The following is a 13,633-nucleotide window of genomic DNA, read 5'->3' as shown; positions in this document are numbered from 1 at the left end:
TATTATGATAGAGATTGGGATGTGGGAAGAGTACCAACATTACAAGCAACCGTGAGGGGGCCAGAAAAGGGAGGGCAGGCCTGTTTATGCTGTGTGTGTTGCGGCGGGGACGGCCAACGAGCAGAAAGTATGAACAGCATAATGCATTTTGCATAAGGCTTCAGGCCACAAAAATGCCTTCAGTTGTTTTTTTTTAAATATATAATTCTCTGCACCGGGTCGTAGTTGCAGCACATGGAATCTCCGATCTTAATTGCAGCGCATGGCATCTTTAGTTGCGGCATGCAAATTCTTAGTTGCCATGTGTGGGATCTAGTTCCCTGACCAGGGATCAAATCTGGGCCCCCTGTCTTGGGAGCACAGAGTCGTAGCCCCTGGACCACCAGGGGAGTCCCTGCCTTCATTCTTAAGTCATCTGTCCTACTGCGTCTGCCGGTCAGAAGCCTTGAAGCCTTATCCAAAAGTCACTTCTTCCCAGTGGCTTATAACCAACCCTGATTAGCACCCACCACTTGTAATTACTTTAAACTTGTAGACGCACTGTATCCCTTTACTTTTTGATCATTTGATGTGTTGCTGTGATCTTCCCAGTCAGACTGGCAGCTCCTTGGTGACTAAGACCAGCACATCCCCTTAGCTTCATTCTTACTCCTTTTTCTGCCTTAACTCAGTGCTTGGAATGGTGTTCTTGCCACAGGGCAGTTGAGCAGGGTCCGGATCTGAGCACACCGCTTCATGTTAATCATTTCCACCTCAGAGATGAATCAGACAGGATTCCTGTCCCTGGGGAGTCCATATTCGAGGAACTGATAATTATGTAATTACGAACAACTTACTTAACCTCTGTGTGCCTTGGATTCTAATTTGTACAATGGGATTAATATCCCTTCCCTGCTCGCTTTAAATTTGGTAATAAGGACCATATATATAATAACACTTTAAACTCCACCGCATTATAGAAATGTGAAGTATTAGCCGCAAATGCTTTTTGCATGAGTGGAAGTCAAAGAGTAATTTTCCTTCCTGTGCCCCCAGCTGTTGAACACTTAGGAGTTGTGGAGCAGGAAGCTATGATTATGAACAAATGAGAAGCTGAAGAGGCCCTTCTATTTTTAAACTCCTTGGACATCAGTCCGGTGCTCCGTGACTACCTCATGACTATTAACACTATCACCAGATCACCAAGGAACTTGCTACTACACAACACTCTGAATTAGTGGCGGTGCTTTACCAGGCAGCGCCGGGCCTGGCAAACCTAGAGCCTTCTTTTGCCTCACAGACAGAGGCCTTTAGGAACAAGATGAAAAGTAGCTACAGGCAGGCCCCCTGGGCAAATAAAGAAGCGCGTTATCTGCGTCTAAATAGTCTCTGAAGGATGCTGGTTGGAGATTGATGACCACAGTGGTAAGTCCTTCGAGTTTGGGAGAGTGGAAAGCAGGGTCCCCAGGGCTTCCATCAGTGACAGGTGCCTGAGTTGTCAGAGGGAACCATGGCCATAAAACCACTGACAGAATTAAGAAATGGATTGTTGTCATCAGAAGCATGTATTCAAGCACCTGTCTTCTTAGACCAATCTGCTAGTCGTGCAGAACGAGTCCCTCACCCAGTTCCGACTCTTGACAGCCTGAAGCAGTTATGTCTCTTTCCTCTCATTCACCGCATGGATGTTTACTGAGCCGGGGATGTAAAGACAGAATTCAGTCCCCACTTTCACAGAGCTCACAGCCCACCCTCATGAAACAGAGGGAGTTATAGAAACAGGGAGCTGATGGTAACTGAAATCAGTGTGGATATGGTGGTCCAGAAGACAGCGTGCCGTGGAGTGGCCTGCAAGGGTGCTGTCCGGAATTTTGGAAAGGAATTTTGTTATCCTTAAATGATCAAGGAAGGCTCTGTAGGAGAGGTTGCTTTATAGTGTTGGTATGAGAGATATCCCAGAACCCTTAGGAAGCAAGGCATAAATGCCCTGAGACGGGAAGAAGAGCTATCTTGGCAGAGGTGGTAATCCTCTGGATGGGGGGCTTTGGGGTGGAGTGGAATGAAAATACGCCGCAGTGACTGTGGTGGTGGTTGCATAACTGACTACACGCAGAACTGTTGCTTTAAATGGTTGAATACTACGGTACATCAATTGTATCTGGATAAGCTAGGTTTGTTTTTTAAACGATCAACTATATAAGAATATATATGGGGAGAGCAAGTCTGATACGTCTGGGTTATAAAACTTTAGGAAAGAGACTCCCTAAAGAGGAAAGAGATTAGCTCTTTGACCTTGAGGAAGTATTGAACTCGTGGAATGAAACGGAAAGGTTGGTGTTTTGTATCTAACGAAATATAAGCCAAAAGGGACACGTAGAATGGGTACCTGCACCATCAGAAGGGCACCAAAACAGATATAGAGAAAGTGGACCTCTCCTCCCTAGGTTAATTTAATTTGGAAGAAAAAGAGAGTTAAGTATATCTTGTAGAGAGGTTACTGATGGAGGCGGGAACCAAAGAGTAGAGAATGAGTAGAAGCAGATATATAGATTTATGTCCCCATCAGCTCATTTTTTCAGGTTGAATGTGTGGATGAGATCATTTTGGCCTTGAGTCATTGTATAGAGAAAATAATGGACTTTAGTCTTGACTCCGTGAACCTCTAGTCCGTTAACAATGAGAACGTAAGATGCTTTAGAATAAGGAGACGAGCAGGAGGCAGATGAAGGCAGAGTGGTTTTCTTTTGTTGTAGTTGTCGTTACTATTCTTTTGTGAATCGTGAGAGGACTAGAAACCTATTCTTTCCTCCTCCACTCACCGTCTGACTTTTGTTCCCCAATGTTCATTCCTTTCTAGGACATGGTCCGGCGTGGAGAGATCATAGACAATGACATCGAGGACGAGTTCTACCTCCGGCGCTTGGATGCTGGGCTCTTTGTCCTCCAGCACATCTGCTACATCATGGCAGAGATCTGCAATGCCAACGTGCCCCAGGTAGGAGGGGCTGCCCTGGGTGGGCCCATCCATCCCTGCCTCCTTGCCTGACACCCGCTTAGGGGAGAGTCTCTCAAAGAAGGAAGTGGATCACACACTCCTTGAATTCCTTCACTCTCCGTGGGGCCTCTTTCTCAGGGATGGGGGTGAACTGAATACTTCCAATGTGATGTATTCTGATGTCTACCAGGACAAACGATGCTCTTTCTTTCTCTGTCCACTCTTTCTTTTCCTTATTAGATTCGCCAGAGGGTTCACCAGATCCTGAATATGCGTGGAAGCTCCATCAAAATCGTCAGGCACATCATCAAGGGTGAGTTGGATGTTGCTTGTGTCTGGGGCTCCAGGGAATTAATTAGATGATGCTTTCTTTCCATCTGTGTCTATATGCCTGGAATTTGGTGCGTAGCATTCTCTGCACTGCAGGCTTAAGTGTGTTGTCCAGTTCGGTCTGTGTCCAGATCATCCTGTCAGAATACCAAAGACTAACCTAGTTAATCTCTGCCTCTGATTCTCCACTTCCAGAATTTTAAAAACACAAACAAGAAGCACTAGGGATTGGAAATTAAGACACACACACACACAAACACACAAAAACCCAGGTCCAAACTGCATGTAGTGAAAGGAAATTGCTTTCTTAGGGGAAAAAAAAAAAAACTAATAAGAACTACCTGGAATTAAGGCAGAAAGAAGTGAGTTTGAGGCAGGAGAAAAAGCATGCGTGCTTTCCAGTGCTAGCTCTGCCTTCCCCCAGCTGTGTGAGCGATACCTAGAAGAAATTTGGAAAAGTTCATGAGATGCTACATGACAGCATCCAGCCTAGTGGCCAGCACACAGGAAATGCTCGGGTGAATTTCCTTCACCTTGCCCAGCGGGCCCCTCAAACACTGTTGCCTCTTTGGCTGGACCTGACTCAGCTGGAGTGGCTCCCGGGAGGCCCCTGGTCGGTGAGCAAGCTCTCAGTCAGCTTTGTGGTGCAGCGCCTGCCCTTGGACCACTCAGCACAGACCAGCCCACGTGGCAGCGGGAGCCTGTGCTGGACTTTACTGATAACACCAGAGTTCAGAGTCATGGTGGACGGGACTGCAGCCACATCGTGTCTCTCTCTGACCCTCGTTCTGCCCACTTCTTAGCTGAGGAATTAGGCTAGATTTACTTGAAGGGTGTGCGGATAAGTGGCTTATAACTCCCATTACAGGTGGGAGATGAAATGTGAAGATAAATGATATATATAATAGAGTGAGGAGACGTTAAGAGCCCTGGGTTCTGGGATCTGGCTCCTGGAAGTGAATCCTGTTCCTTCTGTTTGCGGTGCTACATCAGGCAAGATATCCAATTGCTCAGAGACCTCCTAGCATAGGTAAAAGGATTAAATGAGATGATGTATGGAAAGTATCTCCAGTTCATAAGTTCTTGGTAAATGCTAGCCGAGTATTTGCTATTTGCTTGGTAAATGCTATTGTGAGTATTATGAAATGTGATGATAACTATCGTCAGCAGTGTTACAAGTGAGGCAGGACTAATATCCCATGGGAAGCTGTGTGGGAGTAGGAACATTGAGCTGGGTCTTAGACATTCCAAAACAAAGAAACCGTGTGGGTGAAAACCTAGGACTGGAAGCCGCATGATCATCACTGCACTTCCCGGCGCGTGGGGATGGTAAATCTTGTGCCCATTTTGCAGATGGAGCCTATGAGGCACTGGAATTTATTGTCTTCCCCCTGAGAAAAAGGAAAGGGGGAACCCGTTCATGAGCCTCACCTAGCGTCTCCCGTAGTGGCATCCTGGGTGCTCCCTTCTCCCCGTCAGTGTCACAGTCGCGTGAGTTACTGCTTCAGGTGTCACGCCGCCTCCTCCCTCAGGTGCGGCTGCGGCGATGAGAAAGCCCAGCCTCTAAAGGACATTCACTTTCAATGCCCACACGTTCAATTAGAACTTTTTGTGACTCTCAGCTCCGCTGTCTTGCATTTAAGCTTCTCCCTGCACCTCCATCCCCACGATCAAAATAGTGATCTTCTGAGAAAGGAAGAGTGTTTTTAACAGCTAGTAGGGGGATGCTTTTCTTCCTGACATCCTAACGTGTGTACCCGAGGTTATTCAGGATTTTCAGTTGTTGCGAGCCAGCCTCAGTGCCCCTTAGAGCCCGATTTATTCGCCGAGTGCCTGTTAAAGTGCTGGGCGCATACTGGGTGCTGAGTACACATTTGTTGATTGTCTGGCCGGGTGAGCAGGTGAACAGCCTACACAGATGCTGCGTTCATGCCACCACTCTTGTTCCTCTCCCCAGTCGCTTTCTTTCCGCCACTGTCCAGGCTCTAAGGTCCCTCCTTCCAGACCCAGGTCCGGCCCTTCAGCTCTCTCTCCAGCCCCCTTCACAGCCAGTCCCTTAGTAAATCTGCCATTCCTGCCTCCAGCCTCAATCCGGAATCAATCCACTTCTCTCCGTCTGTTATTTCCCATCATAGCGGCGTGTTTCTTTCTTTCCTAGCCCTTATCACAGTCTGTAGTTATTTTTATTTATGTCTCTGTTTACTTGTTCTGTGTGTCTCATGCATTAAAATGTAAGCTCCGTGATGCAGGGCCATTGGCTTGATCCCCGTGTCTCCTCAGCACCTAGAGCAATGCCAGGCGCATAGTGGACACCCAGGGAATATTTTAAACGTTATTGAATTCAGCCCTACCCTTGTGTGCATTTAAATTGGCAGATATTTACTGAGACTCCTCAGGGCTCAGCACAGTGCTAATACTGTACTACTGAGGTGTCACACAGCTCCTGCCCTCATAGAGTTTTTAGTCTTTTGGGGGGACATGGTTTAGTCGCTAAGTCCTGTCTGACTCTCTGCAACCCCATGAACCTTAGCCCGCCAGGCTCCTCTGTCCATGAGATTATCCGGGCAAGAATGCTGGCGTGGGTTGCCATTTCCTTCTCCAGGGGGTCTTCCCCACCCAGGGATCGAACCCACGTCTCCTGTTTGGTAGGCAGATTCTTTACCACTGAGCCAAACAAAATACATGCTTCAGCAACTACTCAGCCAGTATTGCTGGGTGCCAGGCTCTGTATCCAGGACTAGAGAGACAGGGAAGAATCAGCAAGATCCCTGTCCTAAGGGTTCATGGTCTAGTGGGAGAAAGACTTGAAACTAATTATAACGTGATAAGTGCTGTGTTGAAGTTGTGAACAGAGTGTTAAAGGAGTGATAAGGAGGCAGTAATGGAGGCACAGGCCATGCCCGGGAATCCCAGGGAAGAGAGAGGATGCTCTCAGGACTGGGAAGGGTGTCCAGGGAGGGGGAAGCATATCCCAGGCAGTGGGAGCAGAGGCCTGAGTTGGAACAGGACGTCAGTGGCCTTCATACAGGGTCTCCCCCATCAGGGGAGGCCACGCAGGGATGCGGGAGGCTGGAGCATCAGGTGGGGTTGGGAGTGTTTCTGGACAAGGCTCTCAAGTTCTGTTGGGTACACGGTGAGTTTGGGGGGACAGGCAGTGCCTGCACCCCTTTGTTGGCCAGCAGAGAGCAGACATTCTCATTTGGGCAGGAAAAGTGCTAGTTTGGACAACTGTAAGTCTTTACAAGGGAGGTGATATTTAAAGCCAGGGAATCAGATGCCACTGCCCAGGTCAAAGATGTCCTCAGAGGATGCTGACCACAAAAAACAAACAAAAAAAAAAGCGTTCTCTCCAGATGGAAGGCTAAGGTTATAATAAAGGGCTCACACTGGCCCCAGGAACCCATCTGTCTGCGGTGTTGGGTGGCAGAGCTGTACCACGGTCCACCTCAGCCTGTGAATGCGGTCCAGCAAGCACTCTCCAGACAGTGCTGAGGTTGAAAAGGGGTGAGGCTACCACGGGACTAGGTCGGGGGCGATGGCTGGGCTTCTGCTTTTAGGCCCACCTCTTAAAAGCCTTCACTCCCTCCCCCAGCCTTCATTCCATCAAAATGCACGAAAAAACAAAGCCTCATAAAGAAAACCAGCTCATCAGTCTGTCCTCTTTGATTTTAATTTTGTTTTTCGGTTTGGGTTGCTTCCCTTTTTTTTTTTTATCATACTAATTAGATGCAAGCTTTTTTCTTTGATTTTATGGCCTACATATTTCCCAAGTTTTGCTGGCGGATGACAGCTGATGGATCCCTTGGGGTCTCAGGAAAACGCTGATGAGGCAGGCCCGGCAGGGGACTCTTCCCATTTTATTTCTGTCCCCTTTCTCACAGTTTCCCTCCCTCCTTTTGTACTGGGGGTGCCACGAGAGCTAGAAATAATTGATGGCTCATTAAAGTGCCTCGGTCTGCAGGCTGCATACTCAGTGCTCCTGAAGTCCAGCCTTCCCTGAGCGGGTAGCCGCTCTGGCCTGATGCCTGTGGCACCCACCTGGGGGGCAGCGGTCTCCGTACTAGAGAAGGACCACGTGCTCCACACGGGCAGTGACAGTGGTCCTGCCTTTTATCTTCTGGTGCCTAGGCCACGCATGCCACAGAGAAGGGGCTCGGCTAATGTTTACTGGGGATGCACTTCAGGCTTCTTTGTGGTGTTCCTGAAATCAGGGTCACAGTAGGTAGAGTGGTCACTCCCAAGCACATCCTCTGTGCCAGGCTTCTAATGTTTGTTCTCCGGTTCTCACAAAAGCTCTAAAAGCAGGATTACACTCTCCATTGTGCCCACAAGGAAGCCAGGACCTGCGGAGGTTAAGCGGCATTACCCGAGTCGCTCTTAATGCAGGAAAACTGGATCCAGACTAAGTCGGTCTTTCCATCTGGCAGAAAGGAAAGCTCTAACCAGTTGGCTGATACACTCCTCAAGCATTTCAAGAAAGAAAATTCAGGGTGGCAATCTTTTCAGAGCACCCAGCGGCATCACAGGGCACTCGGTGGGCTCCCTAGACACACCAAGGAGACCCTGTCCCCAGGGGGATTCAGTCCCATCACATGAGGAATAAATAATCGCTACACAAAGCAGACTGAAGTCAGTGCTAAGAGATGGAGTGGGAATCAAGAAAGCACAGTTAATTCTGCAGGAGATGGAGAGAGAGCCGGAAGACCCAGAGAGGCTGCAAGAAGAGGTGCTTGTTTTTGTTTTTTAATTGTAAAACATGCACAGGAGTTACCATCTTAACCATCGCAGCCATCACCATCACCTGTCCATAGAACTTACTTTCATTTCAGCAGAATTGAAAGGCTGTACCCATTAAACCCTTCACTCCCCATTCCCCCTCCCCTAGCCTCTGGCAGCCACCCTTGCATGTTCTGTCCCCATGAAGCTGATGACTAAATAAGAACGTGGCTTCTCGAAACCTGACACCTCCATAGGTAGACACAGGGGTACACTGAGTGGTCCCCTCGTTGGATGTGGAGTAGGACCTGTGACCTGGAAATACTTTGAGTATAAATACTTGTGCCAGGGCTTACTGTGGAAGCCTCCAGTGAATCTCTTGAATGTTTCAGTCACTGGTGAAAGTTAAGACCATGTGGTGGTAGGCTGTTTGGCAGAGGAAAGCTTAGAGGATTACTGACTCAAAAAACTCTCAGTGGTGGTGAAAAGTCTGAGCCAAAGACTTCAGAACGCTTTCAGAGATTGGCTCCTGGCCCTTTGATTTGCTTATGTTCCTTATGGCTTGAAGTCCTTTCTCAGGAGCTCCTAAACATGTGTTCCGTATTAATTTGGAGCACTTGGTAACCTGAGCTTGGCCTCTGTGATTTGCAAGCTACAGAAGCTGCTGGGATTTCTCTTTGATGACATGTTCGTGTGTGTGTGACTTCCACCAGGCCTTTGCTGCTGGAGCCTCTAGGATTTAGGGAGATGGGAAAGGATCCTGAAGAGGGGCCTCTTTAACCTCGGGCAGCTACGTGCCCTCCCCCCAAGCAGTTCCTGCATCTATAAGATGGAGATGGATAACCCGCCTCCAAAGTTTGCTGTGAGAATTAGATGAGGTTCTGCAGTAAAGGGCTTCCATGTTGGCACATGATAAGTGTCTGATGACATTAGCTACCTTTACTGGTGTGGCTTGAGTCCCAGCTTACGTGGGAAGAGGTAGAACTGAGATGCACAATCCAGCAGGATTCTGGCTCTCTGTAACTTGGGGTAAGTTAGTAGATAACATGTGTGAGCCTGGGTTTCCTCCTCTGTAAAAAGCACACGGAAAGTGAAGATTGCCCCCAAGGATGGCTGAGATAGAGATGCAGCTGGGGACCTGGGACAGAATACTTGCTCAGTAAATGCAGATTCCTTCCTTCCCTTCCCTGCCCTCATCCTTTCACCGGTGCTGGCAACAGCCTGGACTCAGAGGCAGTCAGGAAAGCCCAACCCAGACCTCACTCTTCAAGGCCTGGTGGGGCAGGCGGGGTGGTGGTGCTTTTCCAGACAGCTGAAATGTCTGTGGGAAAACAGTCCATGGGGATGTGACCCTGTTAGCATCGTAAGCAAAGAATAAGCTTCCTTCTGTTTCTCCTTAAGTAAGTTGCACTGTCATGATGTCCCTGATGAAACTTACACCCCCACTTGCAGCCCCAGCACAACATTCTCCTCCAGAGAAGCCACGTTAGTCCTTCCGCATCTATCCTTGTCGCTGAGGAATCTCTGTTAGACCTCAAGGGCCTTACTCTCCTAGTTTCTATTTCATTATTATTTCTATGTCTTCAAGGGTTATCAGTGTAAAAATGCTGACATTCCTCTTCTCCCCACTCACCCTTCCTCCTGCACTTTTTCAGAGGTTAGCATTTAAGGCTGAAGGTCCAGGGATCTGAACCGGGCTTGTGAGCGCCGGTCCCAGTCTGTGTCCTGGACAACAGTTCTTCCCCGTCTTCCAGTCGGGGTACCCCTCCCTCTCCCTCTTAACATAAACAGAATAGCTCAGATTCCATGTCTGAACAGTAAACCTGCTGTCTAAAGTTTGCTTTAATATGTATGCGTTCAACGCTGCTGCCTGTTTCTAAGCTCAATCAAAGCCTTTATTATAAGAGCATTTGAAAATGCTGGGGAAGGAGAGAAGGGAGTGGATGTATCTGCCCCGTCTTTCTCACTCTCTAGACCGACTCACTCTCTCCCCCTCCCTCTCCCTAACCCCGAAGTTGTCCCTTCATCTAGCATCTCTTTTTTCCCCTCCAGTCTCTCCCTTTCTTACACACACACAGCAAAGAGAACTCTTTCCCAAGACCTCTGGGAGGGATCTGTTCAATATTTATAAACTGCTGCAGCAGCCATAATAACCGGAGGTAGCTGGCACCACCACGGTTTGCTCCAAATAGGATTCCACTCTGGAAACAAAGAACAAGTCAGGGTCAGGGGTGGAGGGTGAGATGTGAGGTGCACAGCTGGTACCAGCTGCCAGGGCCAGTGGGAGAGCACTCAGGGCTTGTCAGGTCTGCTTCTAGGGCCGGCTCACTGTGGGCCCCTGGCCGCTCACCTGTCCCTCTGGGTTGCTGTACATTTCTGAGAGCCCTGTCAGCCCTGACATTTAGTGACCGGGCACGAGGGAGCGTGGCCCCAGCCAGTACTCCACGTCTCTTCTGATTGCTGAGGCCCCTTGACCCCGGGACATCCCCTCCAGAGCCTTACCTGTTATGAGGATATTGACACCAGATGCCCTGCCAGAGCTGGACTGCCTTGGAGACTTTTTTCCACAAAGGATGGGGAACAGGCGGGGTAGGGTACTGCCTAGAGAAAAGGATGCCACTTTCGGGACCAGCTCCCCCGCCCCCCAGTGCCTTTGGAGGTGCCCTCTTGACTTCTCGCACATGTTCTTGGTTTGAATCTCAGCCCCTCTGCCATGCTGCACCTGGGCAGGTTGCTTCAGCTCTCAAATAAGCCTCAGTTTCCCCATCTGTAAACAGAGAAGGTGCTCTTTGCCTTGTAGGATTGCTGCAAAGATTCAGTGAGACAACATATATAAATGCCTGGCACATCAACAGTGTTGCCCACGTGTGAGGTCCCATTCCACTCTGTGCAGGACAGCCCCTCTTCCTCATTTTACTCCCTTCTTCACAGCCCGTCTCCAGAGAGCAGGTAATCTGACTGTTTCCTCCTTCTCCGCATGTGGAGCATCCAAGGAGACTTGTCCGTTGACGGGTGTTCTGTGTACCGTGGTGGCAGGCGTTTTTTTTACAGCCTTGGTAGCGGCGGTTCAGCAAGGGGACTGATACAGACATTGGTGCTGTACTCTCCGCATCCCTGGAAAGCAATAAGGTCCCTCCAGGGAAGCTGGCTTTTCTTGGAAAAGCATTGCCCCAAAGGATCAGGCTGTGTCTCACTTCCTTCTCTCCTGGGTCTGAGAATCCATTAGGAGAACAAAGTGTTAGTTCAGTCCATTAAGATTCTTGCTTTCAGGCCAGGCCTTTGAGGGTATTAAATGCTATAATGGTCATTTCTCTCTCTCCTGGGGCAGCGACTAGATCATTCACATGAGAGTAAAAAGATACCAGCCCAGAGCCTTCTCCCACCACCCACTTCCTGTTCTCCCATCACCCCAGCCCTCCCTTTAAGGAGCCTTCATGGAAGGAATCACAGCCATTTGCTGTTGGAGGTGATGGATGGGCCTCACAGGAGAGGATGATTTCGGGAGAGGAGGGACACACAGCTGGCACATGTCTGAATCCCGTATCGCCTCTTCCGGCACATGTCCAGAGTCATAAAGAGGACGGAGACATGCAAAAGTGGCAGGAGCAAGAGGATTGCCCCAGCACGGTGGGGGAAGGAGGTTGGGGGAAGGGGGTGGGGGAAGGGAGGTGGGGGAGGTTTGCAGGCTTTCCTCCTTTCCCCAAGTCTTTGTCAGATTTGGATCTGCAGATGTTTTATTATGCAGATGCCTTTTGCAGGAGAGTTTTCTATTGTTCCACCTCTGGCCACCCCGGACAGGGGGCTGGGGGCAGACACGCAGGTACTCGTCCTGATTCACTGCTCTGGGAGTTTATTCACTAAACAGCCAGGAGTTGACTGTCAGCCCGGCTCTGCTGGGAATTTAGCTGAAAGTGAGGCAAAAGCCCCTGCCTTCATAAAGCTGCCAGTCTGGATGGAGGGACAAGTAGAGGATCATCCAGAAGTCAGGCCTGTGACGGGAGACAGAGGCCCGAGGAGGGGAGCGGGAGTCAGAGGTGACTTGGTGGGACTTGTGTGGGATAGCAGTGAGAGACGTTACTGGCCTGAGCAAAGCAGGCTGGAGAAGGGAGCCGGTGTTTCTGAAACATGTGTTATCACTAAGCTCTTTACATGCATTTTCAGAGGGGAGACCATGCAAGGCCCCCTGGGACTGTGAGTCAGGGTCAGGATTCAAACCTGATGATGTCGCAGCATCTCCCGAGGGCAGGGGCAGGGCACGGTCAGCGCTCAGAGGAGCAGGACTGCCGTCCACCAGGCTCTGTGCCCCTGCTCGTGGGAGTCACCCCAGGAAGCCCGGGGCGCCACTCACCACCCAGCCCTGCCCTCTCGTCCCAGAGCTCCGCACATCATGTCTGTGCCATATCCCACTCCCTCCCACCTCCTAAAACCAGCTGCCCACATAACCTGGGGGCCTGGACACTTTCAAGAATAAAATGAAGGAGTGTTATGTGTTGTGCTGGGGTAACAGGTAAACTGGATACGTTTTCCCACCTTACAGCTCTGATGATGTCCTGTCATCAGCATCGTGTCCTGCATTCCCATTCTCTCTAGACGTTAGTTCCTGTATCTTCCTGGTCTGACTGAAACTGTCTCCCTGGGATGGGCCCACTCAGGTGGTACCTGCTTTCTCTCACAGGCCGTCTGCTGGTGAAGATGGGAGACGGGTCTTCCAGGCTTCTCCTGGGCACCTCTAGACTATTCCTCCTCCCTTTTTCCCAGAAAACACCCATTGGTTTGAATCTCAGCAGCAGTGGACTGTACCCCAGCCCCCGTCCTTGTGGCGTGGACAAGCCCTCATCCCTTGGAGGAGTTCGAGCTCACTGTCACCCTCTCCACCATCTCCACCTCTCTTGCTGTATTTCTTGGTGACTTCAGTATCCACGTCTCTTCCTCTCCCACCCCATCCTGCTGGAGGCACTGTCAGGATACATCTGAAATCTGAAGACATCTCTCTTCCACCATGACCTTGGGCCAGACCACCATCAAATCACATCCCCTTCTTTCTGCCCTTGGCCCCTTCACTGTGTCTTCCTTGCGGCAGCTAGAGTGAGCGCTGGTGAACAGACAGATCATGTCATTCCTCTGCTTACAGCTCTCTCGTAACTTCTCATCTCTGGGGAAGTGCCGACAGGGGCCCACCTGCCCCATGCCCGCCCCGCCTGCTCCCCTTTCAGCGGGACTAGGTCTGCTCCCCACTGAAGCCCCAGCTCTGCTTGCCCCCTGCCGCTCGCTCCCAGATACTCCCCTGCACACCTGCTTCAGCAGTGAAAGTGCCGAGTCCTCACCACTGGACCACTGGGGAGCTCCCGACATCAGCATTTCTAACAAGTTCCCACATGACATTGCTGCTGGTGGTTGGGGTCATACTCAGAACCACCGGCTCTGGGGCAGTGCCTGCCCATAGTTAACACTGTGTGTGTTAAGTGGAGGAAGGCTCGGCCTGGAGAGGAACGCGAGCAGGGGCCAGGGAGTTGGTCTACCATGGACCTCGCGGTCAGGACCCAAGGACTCTGGGCACAGCCACCACTGTGGGTCCCCCTGGAGGCACAAACCCCCAGGCGCCAGGAGTCAGTG

General features: G+C 50.2%; 1 protein-coding gene across 1 annotated transcript in view; it reads left to right on the top strand.

Annotated features, from left to right (window-relative positions):
• CTNNBL1 (catenin, beta like 1) overlaps nt 1-13,633 on the top strand; it is a 176,387-nt gene that overhangs the window by 162,367 nt on the left and 387 nt on the right. Inside the window, exons 14-15 of the mRNA XM_010829177.1 lie at nt 2,837-2,974; nt 3,215-3,287. Of these exons, the coding sequence (XP_010827479.1) occupies nt 2,837-2,974; nt 3,215-3,287 (211 nt within the window). The remainder of the gene's footprint in view (nt 1-2,836; nt 2,975-3,214; nt 3,288-13,633) is intronic.

This window comes from Bison bison, unplaced genomic scaffold (genome assembly GCF_000754665.1).
Source record: "Bison bison bison isolate TAMUID 2011002044 unplaced genomic scaffold, Bison_UMD1.0 scf7180017864500, whole genome shotgun sequence".
Lineage (NCBI taxonomy): Eukaryota > Metazoa > Chordata > Mammalia > Artiodactyla > Bovidae > Bison > Bison bison.
The sequence above is the reverse complement of the archived record's forward strand: the minus strand, read 5'-3'. Positions and strand labels throughout refer to the sequence as shown.